Genomic DNA, 26,557 nt, shown 5'->3' on the forward strand with positions numbered 1-26,557 from the left:
CCGGTATCACCGGACCAGGATTTTAACCAGAGAGCTCTCCTAGCTACAACTGCTAGGCCCGAGGTCTTAGCGGCCATTCTGACTGACTCTGCCGTGGAGTCTGACAGGAAATCAACTGCTTTTTCACTAGTAGGGGAAAGGAGTCTTTTAAAGTATCATAAGAGGCTCCTTCTTTCAGGAGAACCTCTAACTGTAACAGCCACCGTTTTAAAGACCTTGATACAGATGTGGCTGCCAGATTAGGCTTAAAGGGTTTCTATCACTTCGTATGACATATTTAGGTGTCAGACACTAGCGATCCGCTAGTGTCTGCTCTGCCCAACCATCCTAATATGATAGGTTTTGGGGCAGCCGTTTTGCTAAAATAACAACTTATATCTATATGCTAATGAGCCTCTAGGTGCTATGGGGGCGTCATTAGCACCTAGAGGCTCCGTCTACCTTCATAAACTGTCGCCGCCCAGCGCGTCCCTCTAGCCCGCCCATCTCCTGCTGAATGCGATCCTCTCCATGCGCGTCTCTGTTCTGCGCATGCGCAATGAATGTCTGACCGCTTCCCTGCTCAGACATCTCCACTGCGCCTGCGCCGATGACATCATAGTGCTCCGAGGAACAGGCGCAGTGGAGATGTCTGTGCAGGGAAGCGGTCAGACATTCATTGCGCATGCGCAGAACAGAGACGCGCATGGAGAGGATCGCATTCAGCAGGAGATGGGCGGGCTGGAGGGACGCGATGGGCGGCGACAGTTTATGAAGGTAGACGGAGCCTCTAGGTGCTAATGACGCCCCCATAGCACCTAGAGGCTCATTAGCATATAGATATAAGTTGTTATTTTAGCAAAACGGCTGCCCCAAAACCTATCATATTAGGATGGTTGGGCAGAGCAGACACTAGCGGATCGCTAGTGTCTGACACCTAAATATGTGATATGAAGTGATAGAAACCCTTTAAATAGTGCTGTGCTAGCCTCCCAGACATTTTTAAGAACCTGATCAGTTTTTTTGTCCATGGGGTCCTTTAGGGTCCCCATATCTTCAAATGGGAGAGCATTAGCCCCTTTAACAAGTTTGGATAGAGATACACTTTGGGGCAAGTTGTTAATAGGGCCTCGTCTTCTTTACAGAATGGGAGGCAACGTTTCATCGTTTTTGGAATAAATAGTTTTTTATCTGGGGATTTCCATTCTCTTTTAATTAGTTCCATTATGTTTTTATGGACCGGAAACACCCTCTTTTTCCTTTGTTCTAGACCGCTATACATTTGGTCCTGGACAGACCTCTGCACTTTTTCATCTGAGAGCCCCATAGTAGCCCTAATGGCTTTTACTAACTCCTTCGTGTCCTCAGAGGAAAAAAGGAAGTTTTTATACTCTGAATCAGACCCGGAAGAGATCTCGGAATCTTCATCCTCCAAATCCGACTCAGGCTCTGAGTCAGAGGATGACGACCTGGAGATGCTCAATTTAGGATCTCTTTAGAGCTAGATGTTCCAGGAGTAACCACCGGACTTTCTGCCATAGCAGATTTCATTTCTTCCCGTATTACATCTCGTAGCTCCTCTCTAATTGACGGAACTAAGTCCTTCACCATATAAGGCTACTTTCACACTAGCGTTCGGAGCGGGTCCGTCTGATGTTTCATCAGACGGATCCGCTCCTATAATGCAGACGTTTGCATCCGTTCAGAACGGATCCGTCTGCATTATAACTTAGAAAAATTTCTAAGTGTGAAAGTAGCCTGAGCGGATCCGTTCAGACTTTACATTGAAAGTCAATGGGGGACGGATCCGCTTGAAGATTGAGCCATATAGTGTCATCTTCAAGCGGATCCGTCCCCATTGACTTCCATTATAAGTCTGGACGGATCCGCTCGCCTCCGCACGGCCAGGCGGACACCCGAACGCTGCAAGCAGCGTTCAGGTGTCCGCTCACTGAGCGGAGCGGAGGCTGAACGCTGGCAGGCGGAACGCTTCAAACGGAGCTCACGAGCGGACACCTGAACGCAGGTGTGAAAGTAGCCTTAGAGGTACATTTTTTGCAAAGTTTTTTGTTATAAGTGTCGGGCAATCTAGCTGAACACATAACAATTTTTTTAGTTTTTGGACTAGCTTTTTTCTGAGCTATATCCATGTCACCGGTTGGAACGCACGTGAACCGCATAGGACTTCCGGTGGCGTTCATTGCGAGAGCCGAAACTATCGGATCGCGATGAGGAGCTTCTAAACAGACTGGAGGGACTACCTGAGTGTCCGGTCGCACATGGACCTCCACGCCCGACACGCCATGCGGGAGGTAAGGAGCAGGGATCCTGACAGTCTTTTCAGCCCCTCAATAGCCAACTAGGGCACGGGTGCTGTCTGCTTCCCTCATGTGCTTTAACCTCCTCCCGTCCGCCCATAGGATATAAACGTCCTATGGGTGGACCTCTATTTCTGAAAGCACGTTTTAAAACGTCCTTTCAGAAATAGCAGCTGCACGCTAATCGTGCAGCTGCTGATCGGGTTGCCCGCTGTCAGTGACAGCAGGGCAACCCTTAGAGAAGGCAGGGAATGTTCCCAGGTGTCCCTGCCTTGTGGATTGCTGCATACACAGCACTCACCGAGCGCTGTGTATGCAGAGCAGGAAGCGCTGTGCGCTTCCTGTTCCGGCCCGGCGGTCATGTGACCGCCGGGACCGGAGAGTGCAGGAGCTGTGTGAGGTCATCCACAGACCTCGATCAGCCCTGCTCTGAGGCTGTACAGCGCTGGATTGCTGCTGTACAGCCTCTCTAGGGGTGCATTTCTTCTGTCAGCCCCAGTTACAGCAGAAATCAACAGTGAAAAAAAAAGAAAAAGTGAAGTAGATGTCCCCCAGAGGTCTTGTATGACCTTATGGGGGACGAAAAGTGTAAAATAAAATTAAAAAAAATAAAGGGTTGAAAAAATAAAATAAAAAAAAGTTTCTCATGTAAAAAAAAAAAGTCCCCAAGTAAGGAATAAAAAAAAAAAATTTAAAATAGAAAAAATAAAATGAAATCTTCCAGTATTCCTCTGTCTCCTGCTGCCAGACTAGTCATCAATAGGAGTCACTGGATTGAGTGGGTTTGTGACATGACATCACTATATCAGTGTGAACGACCTACCACACTACTTCGGGACCTGCAGCAGCGCAAGTAACTTGTCCGTGTTGGGACACAGGACTGACTTTCTGTTTTTTGTATATGACATCACTATGGATGATAGTAGAATTTGTTCCCATTTTTTACAATACGGGGCACATTTACTAATGGACACTGTGACACTTTTAAATGTAAAAAGTGTCACAATTCCTCTTTTCTGTCCGGCCGTGTGACACAATTTTGGGACAGTTTGTTTTGCGCCTTATACGACAGCTGGGCGTGACAGGGACGGGGGCTGATACAGCACCAGCAAATTTACTTATATTTGTGCCTGGAAATAATGTTAGTGACATCATTTTTTACTCCAGGGCAAGGACTGCCACAGTTGCACCTAATTTATCATAATGTCAAAGACAGGTAGCACTTTTGTATTTTTCTACCTCGCTGCCCATCTTGGCCAAATATATTTATCTTAAGGCAAGTAAATAAAACCTATTTTTTTTAAATCCATTCGTGTCTAAGGCAAGTAGGGTATTTGCTATAGCCAAGATAGGCAGTGAGGTAGAATAATTTATGAGGAAGAGCACATGGCAGCGCAAAAGCCGATGTTCTGCCAGATTTCTATACCTTGCCAGAGCGCTATACCGGAAGTGACGCGGCCGCACAGGAATCAGCTGGAGGAGGGTGTGTGCGGCGCTGCACAAGCATACATCGACTGGATTAGCAAAAAATCATTGCAGCGCCGCGGTAGAAGGACTTCATGCGCATGTGCGAAACGTACACCGCAAGTGCGCACTTAGGGGTAGGTAGATTTTCCAGCTCAAAATGTTCCATGAGATCTCCCTACCCGTGAGTGCGCACAAATCATAAGGAGCAGTTCTTCATTACCGCAGAGCTGAGTGCAGAATATCGAGGTCTCCACATAGCAGAGCTGAGTGCTGGATATTGGGGGACACCACTTATGTGGTGACACCAATATCCACCACTCAGCTCTGCGGTAAGGATGAACTGCTCCTGATGATTTGTGCATAACTCAGGGGTAGGGAGATCTGATCTACCTATCCCTAAGTGCGCATGCGCATGAAGTCCTCCCACGGTGAAGTAATGATTTTTTGCTAATTCAGTGGATGTGCGCTTGCGCAGCACACACCCTTCTCCAGCTTATCCCTGTGCGGTCGCGTCACTTCCGGTATAGCGTTCTGGCAAGGTATAGAAATCTGGCAGAACACCGGTTTTAGTAAATGTGCCCTTGTATGCTTTATAAGTGCATGGTGCAGTGCTGTGTGGGTCTAAAGCATACAGTGCACAGCTGCAACCCCAGACCTATCTCTCATGACACACACACACACACCTCTGTCACCAGCGCTTCTGTGAAACTTCCGGTCTCCAACTCCTCCCACACATGTGACTGATCACATGTTTATGACATCATCAAGGTCCTTTAGCCTATTAGGATTTATCATCTACCCTACCACCAACATGTCACTAATGACGTAATCAAAGGTCCTTTAGCCTATTTGGATCTAGCAGATACTGCGGACTCATGCCCCCCAAAGGGAAAGGTGGAGCAAAAGGTAAATAGTTTATCAAGAATCCAAGCAGCAACTTGTGTGTTAGGAAGGAGGTACTCATCTCTTTTTCTGGTAGTCCCATACAAGTGAATGGCGTGCTACCTGGTCACTCATGGGCGCCAGTGCTCCCTTCTCATAGGAGATTCTTTTTTTTGTGAGTTGGACACCCATCTGTTGGGTCCTTTACTAGTTATGGCATTTCCTCAGTGTAATCCATCCCTATTTGGGGTATGGGGGTTTGACGCAACTCGAATTTGCAGGGACTGTCCCTAATTTTCATAGACAGCCCAAGTCTGAAATGGGCTAATATGAGGCAGCAGTTGCTTTGTAATTCGGCAGTTTTTTCACATCATTCGTATTTTATTTTTGTACTCAATTATGAGAACGTTTAACCAGTAATAAAATAAGTTGCAGTGAGCAGTCCTGCAGTAAAATCAGTTGAAAGCAGCATTAAAACAGAAATGACTGGCACATAAATGGGCATCAAAGTGTGCTCAGAAGAGTGTGGTTAAAGAGTTAAATGAATTTGGCCTACTGATCTCACACTAAGAACACACAGAGGGTGTTACCCCGCATCATATGAAATTGAGTTCAGCCTGGCCCAAACAGGTTCTGAACGAGAACTAGCAGACGGACACCTTTTCCGGTTTAAATAAGTAGCTGGTGTTTATATAAGGTTAAATGAATTCACTGCACCATAAGCAGTTCAGTTCAGCCTGGCTTGAACAGGTTCTTGGTACAATAACTGAGAGAAAACATGGCACGTGAATCAGATTGCGTTGTCAGTCAAAAGACACCAAACCTTATGCTAAAAACATACGAGGTGATGATCACAATAATGTGTCTGAGGTAAGAGATTGTTCTAAGTGCCAGGTAGTAAGCTGGAAAAGTTGCATCGTTTGTGCTTATGTCTTGAATGAAGCATTTGCATGAAGGAGTCCCATAGTATAAAGAAAGCCTAAACCTTACGTTCGTTTTGCAGACTAGCACTAATCAAATCCATACTTAACACACACCCACACCAATTTTTGAAGAAAGAGTCTAAGAAAGGGCTCATATACTTGGCCTATGTTCTATATTTTTGAGGATTCCTCTGAATGGACAATGTGTGCTGTCCGTATCTTTTGTTGCCCCATTAAAGTGAATGGGTCTGCATTGGATGTGGACCAAAAACACGCTTATGTGCATGAGCCCCAAGGAAGGAGGTGGGGGTTGGTGGGAAAGCCATTCCTGCAGAATAGACTTTCGTGCAACTTTCTTGACTGCTCCCGTACTGGGACATACATCATGATCTGTGTGGCCCTGGGGTTAGAGGGAGAAGGTTTAACAAGGAAGTACTTGCAAAGGCAGTCACCTGTGTCCTGAAGTTACGTATGGAGGGAAAGCCCCAAAAACTTTTAGACAGGTCTGTGTGCAAGGCATTACATTTCAGTTATGCAGATATAGGTGTCTTTCCATAATGTCATTGCAGTGCATAGAAAGATAAGCTTTGTAGGCAATCTTAATTGTCATATCCCAGTACAAGGCTGCTGGGAAGTAACTGTGTGCTTTGTATAAAGAGCCAGTAAGGTCTTTAGTGGAAAGGTTAGGGAAATGCTGCAACCAGGTCACCATGCAATGTTTCTATATGGACTATTCTAAAGTTGTTCTGATAAAATAATAGTATTCGGAAATTAGAAATTAAATGTTTAACTTTTTTTTTTTTTCTTTTTAAACTTTTTAATAGTTCCGCCCAGGGAACTTAAATAAGCAATCATTGGATTTCTTCTTTCATAGACCCCAATGAATTAGCATTGGAGTCTGTGGGGATTACACTATGGGGGTAATTTATTAAGACCTGTGTTTTAGACGCCGGTCTTAATAACCCCGTGTACTAGCGGTGGATCTGCCAAAGTTATGTAGAGGTGTTGACCTCTACATAACTTTGGCGCATCGACCACCGGTCTAAATGTAAGGCTACTTTCACACCTGCGCTAGGTGCGGATCCGTCTGCACAGACGGATCCGCACCTATAAATGCAAACGATGGTATCTGTTCAGTACGGATCCGTCTGCATACACTTAGTCCAAAAAAAGTCTAAGTCTAAGTGAAGTCAAACGGATCCGTCCTGACTGTACATTGAAAGTCAATGGGGGACGGATCCGTTTACAATTGCACCATATTTGTGTCAATGTAAACGCACCGCTGCAAGCAGCGTTTTGGTGTCCGCCTCCAGAGCGGAATGGAGGCGGAGCGGAGCCAAACTGATGCATTCTGAATGGATCCGCATCCATTCAGAATGCATTGGGGCCAAACTGATCCGTTTGGGGCCGCTTGTGAGAGCCTTGAAACAGATCTCACAGGCGGACCCTGAAACGGCAGTGTGAAAGTAGCCTAAGCCAGCTTCTTTGCTTGCTTCAATGTAGACCATTTTCTACGCTTAAAACAGGTATAGTAAATGATAAATAAGACAGAAAAGATAGGTTGGTGGTTGGCTCACACCTGGGTGGTTATGGACAGGTGCTGCTAACTCACAACTTGGGTGCCCGGACCCAAAGAAAAAGTAGATAATAGAAAAGAAAGGAGTGAGCACTCACACCATCTGGACCATAGGATATATTTATTAAATAGTACCAGTTGTGTCCAATAGATCATTCATATATATGCAGTTGCACTCAAATACAATAAAACTTAATAAAAATGGTAGTTGGTACCAACACATAAAATTACACTGATAAATGGTGAGTGTGCAATCCTTGTGCTATTAGTATTCAAAATTGGCACTTTGCACCGCCTAGAATTTTGCAGTAGGTGGACCACTGTTGGTATTGGTAATACCGCAAACCGCAGTCGGAAATTAGAATGTCCCGAAAGAAAGTACCTATAACTCCAAATGGTATTTAAGTCTCCTCGTGCATGTAAACATATATTTCAACAGAAAAGTCTCTCCAAAGTTGATTTGGTATAACCGCCCAGGACTATAGGTTTCACGCCACTTTGTGCTAGATTAGCAGTTCAAGTTCCTACCTGGTTCCAAATTGTCCCCCGCTAAGCCGTCCTTCCACGAGGAGCGAGTGATGCCGGCTGCTACGGCGTCTCACGTCGCAAGTATCGGGTTACTGACGTCACTGTATCGCGGGATTCGGCAGGCAGGGATAATACTTCGTCAGTGGCACCTGTAGTTGTATCCTGTATCCTGGAGCGGTATTTGTAATAGTGGGTTTCCTTATCGCATGGCCATGCAATATCTTTAGTCAAGGTCCAGTGGATTAGGTGGGCGCTTTTCTTCCTGTCACCAGACGTGTTTTGGGGCGTCTACACCCCTTCCTCAGTGGTAAAAGCGCAAGTCCTCCTTCTCCACCTTTTATAGTCCATTCGGTATTCTAGAAAATCTGGATTTTGGACATGTGTGCTCCATTGCGGTTTTCATGCGGTATCATTGCGTTTTTTTTTCAACCTAGTTGCGTTTTTCCAAAAATTAGGTTGAGAACATTGTAGGATTGAACCATACCCGATTTATACGTTAAAATAACATTTTAATAAATATAAAAACACAATAATAAGCCTAAAAATACAATATAAAAATATAAATAGACATACATCTCAATCATACAAATTTTCCCTATATTCAATCGGCTGAAGGGTATATATGTCAAAAAACATATAAATGTTCATGTCCGAGAATCTGGCAGTAATCTTGGACAACAATATCAGATGGTAAGGTTCAGATGTCCGGGGTGGTGGTACCTGCTCCGAGGAGGGACCCCAGATCCAAGAAATGGTAAACTCTGGGACCCCTCACCGGGGATGGGACCACCATCCTATAAAAAGCCAAAAATCTCCAAATCCGAATTTAGGCCTGCCGGTAATAGGCAGCCGAATTCATAGATGTGTTTAGATTCAGCTCTGGACATCTTCTTGATATAGTCCCCACCTCTCCAATGTTTATTAATTTTCTCTAATGCTGTGGAGAATAGTTTAGACGGGTTCCTGTTATGTACCTCATCATAATGTTTGGAGAGTGAGTGTTTTGCGTATCCCTTTTTGATATTTGTGATGTGTTCGCTGATTCTAGTCTTGAGTAACCTTTTAGTTCTACCAATATATTGGCGTTAACAAGGGCACTGTAGCAGATAAATGACTCCAGATGAATTACATGTAAGGCAGTCATTTATCTCCCAAGTGAAAGAATTGTGTGCTGAGTGTACTGTGTCTATCTTTCTTTCTTGGAGATTCATTTTACATCCTATACACCTCCCGCACTTGAAAAACCCTTTTAGATTCATAAAGGAGCCCAAATTTGATATGGATTTTTTCTCTTTCACTGACGGGGCTATTCTAAGTTTCAAATTCGGGGCCTTCGTATATACACTGCTCAAAAAAATCTAGATCTGAATTAATTAAATATTCTTCTGAAATACTTTGTTCTTTACATAGTTAAATGTGCTGACAACAAAATCACACAAAAATTAAAAATGGAAATAAAATTTTTCAACCCATGGAGGTCTGGATTTGGAGTCACACTCAAAATTAAAGTGGAAAAACACACTACAGGCTGATCCAACTTTGATGTAATGTCCTTAAAACAAGTCAAAATGAGGCTCAGTAGTGTGTGTGGCCTCCACGTGCCTGTATGACCTCCCTACAACGCCTGTGCATGCTCCTGATAAGGTGGCGAACGGTCTCCTGAAGGATCTCCTCCCAGACCTGGACTAAAGCATCTGCCAACTCCTGGACAGTCTGTGGTGCAACGTGACGTTGGTGGATAGAGCGAGACATGATGTCCCAGATGTGCTCAATTGGATTCAGGTCTGGGGAACGGGCGGGCCAGTCCATAGCATCAATGCCTTCATCTTGCAGGAACTGCTGACACACTCCAGCCACATGAGGTCTAGCATTGTCTGGCATTAGGAGGAACCCAGGGCCAACCGCACCAGCATATGGTCTCACAAGGGGTCTGAGGATCTCATCTCGGTACCTAATGGCAGTCAGGCTACCTCTGGCGAGCACATGGAGGGCTGTGCGGCCCTCCAAAGAAATGCCACACCACACCATTACTGACCCAATGGCAAACCGGTCATGCTGGAGGATGTTGCAGGCAGCAGAACGTTCTCCATGACGTCTCAAGACTCTGTCACGTCAGTCACATGTGCTCAGTGTGAACCTGCTTTCATCTGTGAAGAGCACAGGGCGCCAGTGGCGAATTTGCCGATCTTGGTGTTCTCTGGCAAATGCCAAACGTCCTGCACGGTGTTGGACTGTAAGCACAACCCCCACCTGTGGACGTTAGGCCCTCATATCACCCTCATGGAGTCTGTTTCTGACCGTTTGAGCATACACATGCACATTTGTGGCCTGCTGGAGGTCATTTTGCAGGGCTCTGGCGGTGCTCCTCCTGTTCCTCCTTGCACAAAGGCGGAGGTAGCGGTCCTGCTGCTGGGTTGTTGCCCTCCTAAGGCCTCCTCCACGTCTCCTGATGTACTGGCCTGTCTCCTGGTAGCGCCTCCATGCTCTGGACACTACGCTGACAGACACAGCAAACCTTCTTGCCACAGCTCGCATTGATGTGCCATCCTGGATAAGCTGCACTACCTGAGCCACTTGTGTGGGTTGTAGACTCCGTCTCATGCTACCACTAGAATGAAAGCACCGCCAGCATTCAAAAGTGACTAAAACATCAGCCAGGAAGCATAGGAACTGAGAAGTGGTCTGTGGTCACCACCTGCAGAACCACTCCTTTATTGGGGGTGTCTTGCTAATTGCCTATAATTTACACCTGTTGTCTATCCCATTTGCACAACAGCATGTGAAATTGATTGTCACTCAGTGTTGCTTCCTAAGTGGACAGTTTGATTTCACAGAAGTGTGATTGAGGCCTCATGCACACGACCGTTTTTTTTTTTGCGGTCCGCAAAAACAGGTTTTGTTTTTCCGTGATCCGTGACCGTTTTTTCGTCCGTGGGTCTTCCTTGATTTTTGGAGGCTCCACGGACATGAAAAAAAAGTCGTTTTGGTGTCCGCCTGGCCGTGCGGAGTCAAACAGATCCGTCCTGACTTACAATGCAAGTCAATGTGGACGGATCCGTTTGACGTTGACACAATATGGTGCAATTGCAAACGGATCCGTCCCCCATTTACTTTCAATGTAAAGTCAGGAGTTAATATACCATAGGATCGGAGTTTTCTCCAATACGATGGTATATTTTAACTTGAAGCGTCCCCATCACCATGGGAACGCCTCTATGTTAGAATATACCATCGGATTTGAGTTAGATCGTGAAACTCATATCCGACAGTATATTCTAACACAGAGGCGTTCCCATAGTGATGGGGATGCTTCAGGTTAGAATATACTAAAAGAACTGTGTACATGACTGCCCCCTGCTGCCTGGCAGCCCTTGATCTCTTACAGGGGGCTGTGATCCGCACAATTAACCCCTCAGGTGCCGCACCTGAAGGGGTTAATTGTGCGTATCATAGCCCCCTGTAAGATATCAAGGGCTGCCAGGCAGCAGGGGGCAGACCCCCCTCCCTCCCCAGTTTGAATATCATTGGTGGCCAGTGTGCGGCCCCCCCTCCCTCCCTCTATTGTATTATCATTGGTGGCCAGTGTGCGCCCCCATCCCTCCCTCTATTGTATTATCATTGGTGGCCAGTGTGCGCCCTCCCTCCCTCCCTCTATTGTATTATCATTGGTGGCCAGTGTGCGGCATCCCCCCCCCCCCCGATCATTGGTCGGGAGCTCCTCCTACTGGTAAGTGACAGGTCTGTGCGGCGCATTGCTTAATGATCTGTCACTTACCAGTAGGAGGAGCTCCCGGCCGGTCACAGACAGCGCAGCAGGTAAGTATGATGTTTCTAATATTGTTAAGTAACCATGGCAACCAGGACTGCAGTAGCGTCCTGGTTGCCATGGTTACCGATCGGAGCCCCAGCGATTAAACTGGGACTCCAATCGGAACTCTCCGCTGCCACCAATGATCGGGGGGGGGGGGGGGAGGCCGCACACTGGCCACCAATGATAATACAATAGAGGGAGGGAGGGGGGCCGCACACTGGCCACCAATGATAATACAATAGAGGGGGGGCGCACACTGGCCACCAATGATAATACAATAGAGGGAGGGAGGGGGGCCGCACACTGGCCACCAATGATAATACAATAAAGGGAGGGGGGCCGCACACTGGCTACCAATGATAATACAATAAAGGGAGGGAGGGGGGGCCGCACTGGCCACCAATGATATTAATCCAATAGAGGGAGAGGGGGCCGGGGGTGGGGGCCGCACTGGCCATCAATGAAATTAAAACTGGGGAGGGAGGGGGGTCTGCCCCCTGCTGCCTGGCAGCCCCTGATCTCTTACAGGGGGCTATGATACGCACAATTAACCCCTTCAGGTGCAGCAGTCATGTACACAGTTCTTTTAGTATATTCTAACTAGAAGCGTCCCCATCACTATGGGAACGCCTCTGTGTTAGAATATACTGTCGGATTTGAAAAAGCTTTTATGCAGACGGATCTTCGGATCCGTCTGTATGAAAGTAGCCTACGGATCACGGACACGGATGCCAATCTTGTGTGCATCCGTGTTTTTTCACGGACCCATTGACTTGAATGGGTCCGTGAACCGTTGTCCGTCAAAAAAATAGGGCAGGTCATATTTTTTTGACGGACAGGATACACTGATCACGGAGGCGGATGACAAACGGTGCATTTTCCGAGTTTTCAACGGACCCATTGAAAGTCAATGGGTCCGCAGAAAATCACGGAAAACGGAACAACGGCCACGGGTGCACACAACGGTCGTGTGCATGAGGCCTGACTTGGAGTTATATTGTGTTGTTTAAGTGTTCCCTTTATTTTTTTGAGCAGTGTACTGTATATTGAATTGGGTAATCCTATGGGAAAAGTTCTTTGAAACCCTATTTTTTTTCCTTTATGGTCAATTCCCAAAACTCTTCTTGCTGGGGGTTTATAGCGTCTTTCCATTTATGCATTAAACTATTGACTGCTTTTTTTCTTGGTCTTTTGATGTAACAAACATTCATAAATTTTAGAAATTAATTTCCCCCCTGGTGTTAACTTGAAGATATTCATTAACGGCTGCGGGAGGGTATCAATTTGTGTGCCTTTTCCTAGCAAAGTTTGCAGTGCTTGTTTTAGTTGCAGATAGAAAAACCTCAGCTCTATATTACCCAGATCATACTCCTTTTTAAGATCTTCATATAGTATTATGTCCCCCTGTCTCCATACCGGACCCAGTTTGTAGACTCTGTTTCCACCAAATTTTCTGCTCGATTGACTTTAATTCTGTAAGGTGGGTGTTATCTCTCAATAAGGTGTCGGCATGGGGTCCAAGCTGGGACCACAACACTCTTGCTTCCTTCCAGACCCTATCCATCAATTCAAATATCGGAATCTTACTACTTCCCTGTTGTGGCAAAATTCCCGCTTCTATTAATTGGAAGATATTACAATTTTCTAGCCGATAATTTATCCCTGTGATCATAGACTTATATCTTAGCGTATTACTCCACATTATCATGTTTTTTATATGGCCAGCAACAAAATAAAGTTCCAAATCTGGGACGGATAAACCGCCCTCCCTCTCTCCATATAAAATCCATTAAGAGGCTAGCTATTATTTTTTAAAAATTTTGGGGGATTATTACCCGAGAATTCCACAATATACAGGGTGGGCCATTTATATGGATACACCTTAATAAAATGGGAATGGTTGGTGATATTAACTTCCTGTTTGTGGCACATTAGTATATGTGAGGGGGGGGAACTTTTCAAGATGGGTGGTGACCATGGCGGCCATTTTGAAGTCGGCCATTTTGAATCCAACTTTTGTTTTTTCAATAGGAAGAGGGTCATGTGACACATCAAACTTATTGGGATTTTCACAAGAAAAACAATGGTGTGCTTGGTTTTAACGTAACTTTATTCTTTCATGAGTTATTTACAAGATTATGACCACTTATAAAATGTGTTCAATGTGCTGCCCATTGTGTTGGATTGTCAATGCAACCCTCTTCTCCCACTCTTCACACACTTATAGCAACACAGCATGAGAGATGCTAGCACAGGCTTCCAGTATCCATAGTTTCAGGTGCTGCACATCTCTTATCTTCACAGCATAGACAATTGCCTTCAGATGACCCCAAAGATAAAAGTCTAAGGGGGTCAGATCGGGAGACCTTGGGGGCCATTCAACTGGCCCACGACGACCAATCCACTTTCCAGGAAACTGTTCATCTAGAAATGCTCGGACCTGACACCCATAATGTGGTGGTGCACCATCTTGCTGGAAAAACTCAGGGAACGTGACAGCTTCAGTGCATAAAGAGGGAAACACATCATCATGTAGCAGTTTCGCATATCCAGTGGCCTTGAGGTTTCCATTGATGAAGAATGGCCCCATTATCTTTGTACCCCATATACCACACCATACCATCATTTTTTTTTTCTTCCAACAGTCTTGGAGGGATCTATCCAATGTGGGTTAGTGTCAGACCAATAGCGGTGGTTTTGTTTGTTAACTTCACCATTCACATAAAAGTTTGCCTCATCACTGAACAAAATCTTCTGCGTGAACTGAGGGTCCTGTTCCAATTTTTGTTTTGCCCATTCTGCAAATTCAGTGCGCCGATCTCGGTCATCCTCGTTGAGATGCTGCAGTAGCTGGAGTTTGTAAGGGTGCAATTTGTGAGTAGCTAATATCCGCTGAAGGGATGTTCGACTAATGCCACTCTCCAGTGACATGCGGCGAGTGCTGCGCTGTGGGCTCTTGCATTGAAATCTGCTGCAATGACCCGGTTACTGCGTTCACCAGACATCAACACAATTTCTATCCGCTCCTCACGTGTTAACCTCGGCGACATGTCAATGGCTGTAAACAAAGAGAAACTTGGAAATAACTCATGAAAGAATAAAGTTACGTTAAAACCAAGCACACTATTGTTTTTCTTGTGAAATTCCCAATAAGTGTGATGTGTCACATGACCCTCTTGCTATTGAAAAAACAAAAGTTGGACCACCCTGTATAATTCAGGGAAGGTAGTAGGCACATTTTAACCAAAGAGATCCGTCCTGCCATCGAGACGTATCATCTTTTCCATGCGTCTATTTTCTTCCTAATTTCTTGTATTTTAGGGGCCACGTTCAACTGAATATAATCCTTGGGATTTGGGGTTATTTGAATGCCCAGATACTTGACGGGTTCATTGATCTTCTTAATTTCCAGTGCTCCTGGTATAAAATTGTTCAGAGGATCAATCTGGATACCGGCTGATTTAGACCAGTTTATATTAAGCCCAGCATATTTGCCATATTGGTCAAATACCTGGAAAATCTTCACAAGTGATCTATGAGAGCCTACAAACAGCATAATATCGTCTGCATATAAAGCAATTTTTTCCTCGTGTTCACCAAACTTGAAACCCACAATTTATTCATCTTGCCTAATAATATCAGCTAACGGTTCTATTGCTATAGCAAAAAGCAGCGGGGAAAGGGGGCATCCCTGTCTAACCCCCCTGCAGATATTTATATTATCAGAGTATTCCCCATTTAATATCACTTTTGCTGAGATTTCTGTATATAGCAGTCTTACCCATGATATAAAATTGTCGCCAAATCCCATCTTCAGCGTTGTAATCAAGAAGGGCCATTCTATAGTATCAAACGCCTTTGAGGCGTCTTTGGTAACAATCAATCGTTCGCCACAATTTGTGGGTTCAAGCTGGGTGTTCACAAAATAACGCATAATATTATCAGTTGTAGTTTTGCCTGCCATAAATCCTGTCTGATCCTCATGAACAAGCCCCAAGACCACACTTCTAAGTCTCGTTGCCATCTTAGCCAATATTTTATTATCAGTATTGATTAATGAGATGGGGCGATATGAATCCAGAAAAATTGGATCTTTCTCTGGTTTTAAAATCAGTGTAAGGGTCCATTCACACGTCCGTTATAACACTCCTTTTCCGTTCCGAATCAAATCGGAACGTTTTTTCGGAACCATTAATTTCAATTGCCTCTGCAAAAATGCGGACACCAATCATAGTGCTGTCCGAATCACGGAATCTGTTCCGTTTTCCTATTTTCGAGTATGCGGATTCTGAAAAAAAAAATTAAGCTTGTCCTACTTTCTGTCCGTTTTTCGGGTCCGTTGTCCATTCAAGTCAATGGATCCGCATAAATGCGGATGACATGCACAAAACCATCTGAATGTCATCCGATTTTGCGGATCCGTTGACAGGAAAAAAAATATATATATGAAGCCCAGCCCTCTGTGCCTGTGGTGAGAGAAGTTCAGGTCATCTTCTGCTCTCCTTCAAAATGGCATATGAAGTGGACCGATTGATCACTATGATCCAGGAACGGCCCTCTCTATGGAATAACAGACAAAATATGTCGCTAAAGGACCGGTGTTGGGAGGAAATTGCCCATGAACTTTTTCCATCCTCCTGGGACTCAGGCAACTTAGCCAAGAGGGAAAAAATAAGTGAGTAAATATATTATAATATGTGTAATTTAACTTTTCCATCTGTCCTAGAGCAGTATACTGTACGTGCTTGTCATTTTTTTTTGTGCTAATTAGAAAATTGCAGCTTCCAGACATGTGCATTCACTGGTACCCTAGCAACATCTATTCCTCCAACTCTTTTTTTCTTTTGGAAAAAAATATATAAAAAAAAATGGAATAACGGAAACCCGGAACGGATTCAAAAGCACTTTAGTAAAAAAAACGGAAGGTTGTACTGAAAAACGGTTCCGCAAAAATAGGAACGTTTATCTGGAAAGGTAAAAATACTGACATGTGAATGGACCCTAATTAAGGCTTCTCTTAATGATTCTGGCAGTTTTCCTGCCGTCCTCGCCTCATCCCACATTAGTAATAATTTTGGGGTTAATATTTGTTTATATTCGGCATAGACTTCGAACGGGATACCATCTATACCTGGGGCTTTATTCTTTGTCCACTTCCAAGGCATTTAAGGGGGCTTCCAGGGTTTCACATTGTTCTGTTGTTAACCTAGAGATAGTAATTCCCTCCAGAAACTGTTGTATTTGGGCCAGATTCGTATTTATCTTACTACTATATATATCTTCAAAATATTCTTTGAGCAGTTCTAATTTGGCCGCTTGTTCAATAATTTTATGTCCTGATTTGTCTACTAAGCAATGGATATAGTGTTTTTTTATTTTATTTTATTTTTTATCTGGGTCGCTACCAAAGCTGCCAGCTTTTTGCCTGGAATATGAGCGTAGATATAATTTATCTCTCACATAATTTTCTTTTTGTTGTTCCGCCAGTAAAAACCGCTCATCTTCCAGTTTGGACACTTTCTCTATCCACTCTTCATAGTTTTTGACTATGGGGTTTTCAATATACTTTTTTTTTTTTTTTATATTTTTTTCAGCCTCTTGTTCCAAATCCATTATTTTTTTTCTTGTTCCTTTGTTATATATTGCTGTATATTTTATAAATATCCCTCTAATATAGGCCTTTGCGCCCTCCCATACTATATTATTTACCGCTGACCCTTCATTCATGTAAAAAAACTCCTTTATCTCTTTAAAAATCGTGTACCCCTAATATATTTATCCACCCTATGTTTTTTGTGCATCCCTCATGTTTTTTTTTTTTTTATCGTGTTTTTACTTATAATAATTGGATTATGGTCCGAGATCCCACGCTGTCCGTATTTAACCTGTTCAATCTCAAACGAGCCTTTGTTATTAGTGAACACTAAATCTATCCGTGATCAGCTCCTATGGGTCTTTGAAAAACATTAGTATTTTTTTTAATTTAGGGTGCATTACCCTCCAAATATCAATCCAGCCCATTTCCTCTGTGATATTTTTTAGCTTAGAACCTGTGCAGGAAATTTGATTATTACCAACTGTACATCTATCTTTTACTATCCATAACATTATTGAAGTCGCCCATTACTAAAAGTGGTTTATCCCCTACCTTAAGCACAAAATCATGAATTTTTAATAAGACATCTGTTTTAAAGGGTGGCGGTGTATAAAATATTTGCTAATGGTCTTCCTTCCAATACAGTCAATCAGAACATATCGACCTTCCTCATCTATCGCTGTTTTTCCTATTTTAATATCTATATCACGATGTATTAATACACTCACCCCTCTGGCGTATGATGAATAGACTGAGTGAAAAGAGTGTTGTATCCACTGCCTAGACAACCCGTTTATCGTTTCGCCTATCAAATGTGTCTCTTGTAAACAAACTAAAGCAGGTAGGGATCTATGTATTGCATCAAAAACCTCCACTCTCTTTACACCCCTACTCAAGCCCCTGATATTCCAAGAGATAATTCTCATAAAAGCCTATTTATATATCTAGCCCTTTCCAAAGTGTAGTAGGAGGGGCCCCGAGGGAAAGTGGGCAGAAAGGCAGAGGAAGAAAGAGGAGAAGGAGGGGAGAAAAAACAAAACAAAAAAAAACAATCTCCACAAAAACGAGCAGTACAATGAAATAACTAACCTACCCCCCCCACCCCCACCCCCCCTCTCCCTTCTGATTGAGCCAGGCTAACTTCAGTCCTGGTTCTCTATCTTAGCAATTCACCCTCCCAGCCAGCCCCCAACCCTCTTATCCCTCAACTCCTTATCTTTTCTTTGATCCATGTTTTAACCGCTTCCACTGTATCAAAAACCCAATTTTTTGTTTCCCATTCAATCCTCAATTTAGCCAGGAAACATCGAATATTTCACATTATTCAAACGCAAAGTTTTTTTCACTTCAATAAACCAACTTCTTTCCTTTTACCGTTTCTTTTGCATAATCAGGAAATAACATTACTGTTGTGCCCAAATATTCTAGCTTCCCTTTCTTCCTTGACCAGCGCAATATCTCCTCTTTGTCCCTAACCGATAATAAATTAAATATTATGGGTCTCGGTCTCATTTCAGGTGGGGGCAATTTTAGCGGGAGTCTATAGGCCCTTTCCACTAAATTTTTGTAATCCGAGATGTCCTGGCCCAGTTGTTCCATCACCCAAGGTTGCATAAAAGTACAGGGATCTTGTCCCTCCACACCCTCTGGGATCCCCAGACATCTCAGATTAGACCTTCTGGAACTATTTTCTAGATCAAGTAGTTAATTTTTCAAATCCCTGTTTTCTTCCTTTAGGGAGTTTTTTTCTTTAATCGTTATCTGTAAGAGGTCCTCAGAGTCAGATGCCTTTTTCTCTATTTCTATCAACCTTTCTTTATATTTTTGTACATCCGCTCTGAGGAGCCCCACCGACTCCCTAATGTTTCCAGTCTGGAGAGAGAGGTTCTGTATTGCCAAGCTACATTTTTTTATTTCTTGGAAAATATCTTGCAGGCTAGGAACCTGCTCCTCTTTAGTAAGGGCATTTCCTCCAACTCCTTTAACTGTTTACTGCCGGTCTTCCCAGACTGGAAACTAATCTCGGGTACTTTCAGGGCAGAATTTTCCTCTAAAATAGACTCGCCCTCTTCGCCTAAACCCACATTCCCCCTTTTTTATTTTAAGGGACTAATCTGTCCGCGCATATTGGATAAAACTACTTGCTTGGATCTTTCAGTTTTTTTTTAAACATTGGGGAGATTGGGTATTTAGCTCGACTTGCCCCTTGGCCTTTTTTCCTGCCCCCTGTCTAGCCATCTGTATAATTCTCCCTGCACTTCCCCTTCCTCCGCTCACCCCTCCCCACACCCCCTCACTGTTCCACCAGATAAACCACCCAAAGAGAAAATCGTACAAGCCCAAAAACACAATAGGTCAGTCAAAATGTTCATAAAGATGATCAGCTGCTTTCAGTAATTAATATGTCCATGCGTTCACTGATAGACCATCACTGCCTTAGTCCGTTATGATGCTGTTAAATTGATTGTAATACCATATTATTATAGGACTCGCAACTCGGACAGTTAATGGCAAAACGGTGATTAACAATAGCTTAATTAGTTTGGAAAGTTAATTCAAACAAACAGTTTATCCAGCCATTTCATATTCAGTAGTATATAAGCCGTAACAGTGCTCTCATGATTGTAAGGTTCGGGACCCAGACAGTTAATAGCATAGAATGAAGGAAGGAACCGGCACTCCTTTGTACTGCAATTATATCAGGTTTATTCACCACTCATAGAAGAGGGGATGCGCGTTTCGGCACATGCAAGTGCCTTTATCTGCTCACATTGTTTTGATAAAGGCACTTGCATGTGCCGAAACGCGCGTCACCTCTTCTATGAGTGGCGAATAAACCTGATATAATTGCAGTACAAAGGAGTGCCGATTCCTTCCTTTATTCAAGCATCCGGGGTGACATCCGCTAACCGCGCACTATACCTTCACGCAGTGCCGCCCGACTATTCGTAACCTGTTAATAGCATAGTCAATATCAGTCACTCTGTTATTTTTCAGCATTAGTTAAGTTTAATATCAAACCATCAATTCATCCAACCGTCTCATATTTAGCAATATATAAGCTGTGGCTAGGCTCCCGGTAGTTGTAATATTCTCAGCACTGACAATTAGCCATAACAGGTAAGCAGCCACACTTGATTGGTTTGCAGAGTTAGTCGGGTTAATTCAAACTTTCAGTTCATCCAGCCATTTTAAGTTAACAGCTCGACAGTAGCAGTCCCTTATTTCATAGCTAGTTAAGTAGCTCTCCACAAACTTTACGCAGGCCTTCAGGGAGGGAGGGGGGCACCACTCAGATCCCGCATGTATACCTTTAGGACCCGTTCCGTGACCCCCTTCCGACACCCCTCAGCCTGTTCCCTCTCTCCACTACTGTCCCAGCCTGCCGACGACAGGCCTCCAGATCTCCAGACGAAAGGAGAGGCTACAGCACATATCACCACATATTCGCAGAGAGGAGGGGGGGGGGGGTGAAGGCACTCACAAACCACCAAGTTGGCTCGGCTCTCCCACGGTCCTGCGATCGGCTCCGGTTCCACTTGCTGTACGCCTCTCATGCCCCTCAAGGGCAGGACAGCCGGACGATAAATTAGCGGCAGGTCAGCGATGTGACGGCGTGTCAGAGCGGCAGGCGGGGGGATGGAAGAGCATCAGGCTGGGAGCTCCATGGATGGGAGGGAGAATGAGCGTCACCTGCGTGCACACGCCCACATGCCAGTAAAAGCTGTACAAGCATCATTGACTCCTGTTCAGGCCATTTTACTCTCTGAAAAAAGTCCAATACTCCTTAGACTTTTCCCTATGATTCATCAGTGCAGGACGCTCTGAACGGCACAGGCAGCGCAGCGATGTCTTAATGGTTGATCCTGGTGACAGAGCCTCTTTAAACCGCTCTCCTGGCACAGAGCTTCCCGCTCACTCGTTATCATCCTACTGTAGTCAGGCATTTTCTATAAGACACTCCTATCTTTACCACAAATGAAACAAAACAGGGAGGGAACTCATTGGTGCCACTAGAAAGGAGGAGAAAGGTTTTCATGGCACACCATCTTTTACCACTCACTCCATGGCCAAGTCTATGTGCTCGCTTACCTGTAGGTTGATAAAGAAGTCTGTTCCCAGAATACCCATCTGTACAAAGCCAGATGCAGTACTCTATCTTATAGGACCTCACCCTTATCTGCTAGGACTTCTGTCTATGCTAGGACTATTACCACCCACTGCACAGCAACTGCAGCCAAGCCAGTACACTGCTTAAGGCTACATTCACACGACCGTATTTGTTTTGCGGATCCATTGTAGCAATGCCTATCCTTGTCCGCAAAACGTACAAGAATAGGACTTGTTCTATTTTTTTGCGGGGCTAGGGAACGAACATACAGAGGCGGATAGCACACGGTGTGCTGTCCGCATTTTTTGCGGACCCATTGAAATGAATGGGTCTGCATCCTATCCGCAAAAAAATAACGTAACGGAAACAAAATACATTCGTGTGAATGTAGCCTTATACACATTAGATTGCAATAGTAAATATAACCGGGTTCCATCAACAGAGCATCACAGTTCCTATTAAACTTAACGGTTTAACATGATTTAACAGCAGTGCATATAAGGTACAGTTAGACAATACAAACATAGGTAAAAGAATAAGGAATTGCATAAAACTCATGTTCCTAAAGATGTTGTTCAGGTAATTCTGCCAGTGGAGTGTGCCATTCAGTTTTGTCTGTTATCCAGGAAGCTGTGTTCTGAAGTTATCGCATGACTGCACACACAACTCTCTCTACACACATGACCAGGTGGGTTTTTTAAAACACTGGCTGTAGAAAAACACACCCAATATTTTCTTTGCCTAATCATATGGTTAACACAGAATGTTTTCTGATATGTCCTGCCCTCTAGCCAATCCATTTGGTAACCGGAGCTAAATGGATTTGAGGCTCATCTACACTGTCTTCAACAACGGCAAAATGGTGCCTGGCAATCTCATAATCCTCCATTCCCTTGTCCACCTTCAGAGAGGAATGTGAGGCCATAAAACAGCAGGGGTTCCATATTGGCCAACACACTACAATACAGCCATTAACCATTTGAAAGGGAATGTCTCAGAAAATGACTTATTGTTTAAATCATGTTTTTATGTTTAACATATTTTTATAGAATTTTTGATGATATTTAAAATTTTCCAGGTCAAGATCTATATTTAATCAAAATCATAAAATCCTGTAATAGCGAATATAATAAAAAAAATCTGTAATCAGAAAATAAAAACAGATGAGAAAAAAAAGGATGTGTGTTGCCCTCTGGTTTTAACTGGCAGATAACATTTTCGGTGAAATACTTCCTTTTGAAACATCAAGCATGGAGTGTAGTGAGTCCTTGACAACTGTCAATTTATTGTGATTTGTATTTATCTACATTTTTCTAATCTGAATTCACATACCACATAATCTAATGATTTATGAAATTTAAACCCTTTCTCTTTATTTTAAGCAGGTGGCACCTCTGGAGGCGAACCTGCTGACAAGAGAGCCCAAACCTCAAAAGGTGGAAATGCCATTAAGGTACCGCTGTGCACCGATGATTGAGACTGGATAAGAAGTCGATAGGCAGGCACCTCTTATAGTGGCTCATCTCCCCAAAGGACTGAGCATGGAGAAAATCGATATGCCTAATCCATGTTTACCCACCCACCGGCAGGGAACAATGGGTTGAGTAATGTAAATATATATATGGGCGGTTTAATGTAAATATATATTAAACAGTGCCACACCTGTCCACAGTTGACCTGCAGAAAACATTGATGGGTGTAGCACCCAATAGCAGCCTGTGATGGGAATGAGCCTCCCTAGCATCGCGGCCTGCTATTTGCTGCCCCTCCCCCCCCCTTCCCTCCCATCGCCGGATGTTTTGATCCACGCGAGTGGGAGATGGAGGTGGCGGCTGTGCGGGGATCAGGAGCAACACAGGTGCCAGGAGCAGGTAAGTATAATCTATATGAGGGGCCTGGGCATTGGGTTTCATGTGTTAGACTTTGGATAACCCTTTAAAGGGTTAAAACATGTTAAACATATTTTTATATAATTTTTGGTGGTTATTTTTAGGTGAAAAAATAAATAAATCCTGCAGTCTTCGCACTAGCTGGTAATCCTAATAGTAGTCCATGTCTTGCTCTCTACTAATCACTTTACTGCATTTATCTGCTTATCATTACATGCAGGATTAGAATGGCAGATATCAATCATATATAGATTTCAAGGATCCACCATTCACAATAGGAGGAATCACAGTTTATCTACTATCCGCCTGACCTTTACACAAGTCACAGAGCATGCCTAGAAAACTCTTCCCATGGAAGTCAATGAGTCATCCTGTCCATTGTGTTTATATGGCTCATGGTGGCTACTGTAAAGCATATTTCTAAATGCTCTTAAAAGCAGCTCAGGCAAGATGGCCTCCTCCATAATCATGTTCATGAAACAGAATACATAAATCTGCAATCAGAAAATAAAAAACAGATTAGAAAAAAGTGTGTGTGTGTCACTATCTGGTTTTAACTGACCAAAAAAATGGTGACTAATCCCCTTTAACCACCTCAGGACCGCTGTACGCAGGATTGCGTCCTGGCGGCGGCCCTGTTATTCCTCCTGGACGCGCCGATGCGTCCTCTCGCGAGACGCGAGATTTCGAGCATAGCCGGCCCGCACTGCACATGTAATCTGCGCAGGAGAAGGGAAGGGAATTGGCGCAGGAGAAGTTCGTCACCAGCCTGCCAGCCAATGATCATCGCTGGCAGGCTGGTGACTTTTGAAAAATCGAATCAGAAGCCATTTAACACCTTATATTTATAAATATAATGTGTTAAATGGCTTCTGTGCTCTCTGCCGGTTCCTTTTCGTCGGTTGGTCCGAGCAGAGAGCACACATCACTGTGAGTACACCAAACACTTCACACTTAGCCCCAGATCACCCCCCTATCACCCCAATTAACCCCTTGATCACCCCTGTCAATCACTAGTGAAAGGGAAAAAAGTGATCAGTGTAAACTGTCACTTTTTTTTCCCACCAGTATTGACTATTAGGTTTAGGATAATTTAGGCCCCTTTGGTAGGTAGTAAGCGGCGGTTAGCGCCCAGCCCACCGCACTGCAGTCACTGATTCGCTGATTAGCGTATCGCTAATCAGCATTGGTACTTTTTATAGTATCTGTAAGTGATCAGAACTGATCACAGTCAGATCTATAATAGTATTAGTGTGACCTTAGCTCGCCCTCCACCCAAAACGCAGTGTTTGCCCGATCAGGCCTGATCGGTCGCCCACACGTGCGTTCTCCCACGCCCGCCCCGCCGCAGTGACAAAATTTTTATTTCTTTTTTTATCACTGCACAATCACTTCACAAGCGCTGCGGCGATAAAAAAAAATCAGTTTTGATATTTTTTATCAATCGCAGCGGCTTCCTGTACTTCGCTAGCCTCCCATTTGTAAGACAGGCTTGCTTTTTTGATTGGGTAGTCTCAGAGAATACCCCTAAATTTAGTTGACCAAATGGCAAATAAGGGGTATTCTTCTGAAGAGGCCTACAGGATTCTGACCCAGTCGGATGAGGAATGGGAACCCTCATCCGACGAATCCGGCAGGTCAGAATACAAACCTGTAGAAAGCAGTGGCAGTCTGACCCAAAGTTCGGACGATGAGGTTGAGGTCCCTGATACCACCAGGCGTACCCGGCCCCGTGTTGCTAGACCAGGATCCGCTTCAAGGGCAGCAGAGTGGGTCTGGCGCTGTCGAATTACGTGGTGAGGCATACACCAGCAGCGCAGCCCATCCTGGACCTAGTACCAGCACTGCCGTAGAACATGGTGAAGTGGCGAGCACCAGAAGGGCAGTTGAAGCTGGTACGGTGGCATGTGCATTAGTTCCCCCGTCGCAGCCACCGCACAGACATGTCCATAGAGCCCTTAGAGTCCCTGAGGTGCTGGCAAACCCTGATTGGCAGCCCCCAACTTCAGCCGCACCAGTAGTTCCCCCTTTCACCGCCCAGTCTGGAGTTCGGGTTGAGACAGCTCAGATCGGATCGGCACTGGGGTTTTTTGAGCTGTTCTTGACTGCGGAGCTCTTGGACTTAGTCGTGGCAGAAACAAACCAATATGCCACTCAATTTATAGCCGCCAACCCGGGAATCTTTTATGCCCAGTCTTTCCGGTGGAAACCCGTCCAAGTTTCCGAATTTAAAACTTTTCTGGGCCTTATCCTCAACATGGTCCTGACAAAAAAGCATGAATTGCGGTCATATTGGTCCACGAACCTAATTCATCACATGCCCATGTTCAATGCTGCCATGTCCAGGACACGATTTGAGACCATCCTGCGTTTCCTGCACATTAGTGACAACAGCACCTCTCGTCCCAGAGGCCACCCAGCTTTTGACCGGCTCCACAAAATTCGGCCCCTCATAGACCACTTTAACACCAAATTTGCAGATTTGTATACCCCTGAGCAAAACATCTGCATAGACAAGTCCCTTATACATTTTACCGGGCGCCTTGGCTTCAAACAATACATCCCAAGCAAGCGCTTGGGGTATGGGGTCAAATTGTAAAAGCTCTGTGAAAGGGCCACAGGCTATACGCACAAATTTCGAGTCTATGAGGGTAAAGATCAGACCCTGGAGCCGATCGGTTGTCCTGACTACCTGGGGAGCAGTGGGAAGACAGTCTGGGACTTGGTGTCACCCTTATTTGGCAAGGTGTACCATCTTTATGTGGACAATTTCTATACAAGTATGCCCCTCTTCAGGCATTTGTTTTTAGAACAGATTGGCTGCTGTGGCACCGCGCGACCTAGTCGCCGGGGCTTCCCCCAACGGCTCGTTACCACCCGTCTTGCAAGGGGGGGAGAGGGCTGCCTTGTGTAACGAAGAACACGACAATCCAAATAGAACGAGCAACCCGTGTCATTGAAAAGCCCCTATCGGTCCACGACTATAATTTGCTCATGGGAGGGGTGGACTTCAATGACCAGATGTTGGCTCCTTATTTACTTTCCCGCAGGACCAGACGCTGGTATAAGAAGGTGTCTGTATATTTAATTCAATTGGCTCTGTATAATAGTTTTGTTCTCTACAGTAAGGCTGGGAGAACAGGATCCTTCCTCAAATTTCAGGAAGAGATCATCGAGAACCTCCTGTATCCAGGAGGTTCCGTGGCCCCATCCACCAGTGTAGTGAGCCGTCTACACGAGCGACATTTCTCCAATGTCGTTGCTGGTACCTCAACTCAAGCGCCACACCGAAAAAAAAATTGTGTCTGTAGCAGGAGTGGAATAAGGCGTGACACCCGCTATTTCTGTCCTGACTGCTCTGACCACCCTGCCCTATGCTTAGGGGAGTGTTTTCGGAAGTACCACACACAGGTACACTATTAGCATAGCATTGCGTGACACAGGACAGGCACACAGGGCTCTTAGGGCCCTTTCACT

The 26,557-nt window shown here is 44.6% G+C and overlaps 1 protein-coding gene across 2 annotated transcripts in view; it reads left to right on the top strand.

Annotated features, from left to right (window-relative positions):
• Positions 1–4,541: 4,541 nt before the first annotated feature.
• The window catches only part of PIN4 (peptidylprolyl cis/trans isomerase, NIMA-interacting 4), a 67,319-nt gene continuing 45,303 nt past the window's right edge, over positions 4,542–26,557 (top strand). The window contains exons 1-2 of one of the 2 annotated variants that reach the window (XM_040405903.1): positions 4,542–4,670; positions 22,574–22,644. In XM_040405903.1, the coding sequence (XP_040261837.1) occupies positions 4,640–4,670; positions 22,574–22,644 (102 nt within the window). In that variant the 5' untranslated portion in view covers positions 4,542–4,639. The remainder of the gene's footprint in view (positions 4,671–22,573; positions 22,645–26,557) is intronic. The other variant, XM_040405904.1, reaches the window with a different exon arrangement.

This window comes from Bufo bufo, chromosome 8 (assembly GCF_905171765.1).
Source record: "Bufo bufo chromosome 8, aBufBuf1.1, whole genome shotgun sequence".
In the NCBI taxonomy this organism is placed as follows: domain Eukaryota; kingdom Metazoa; phylum Chordata; class Amphibia; order Anura; family Bufonidae; genus Bufo; species Bufo bufo.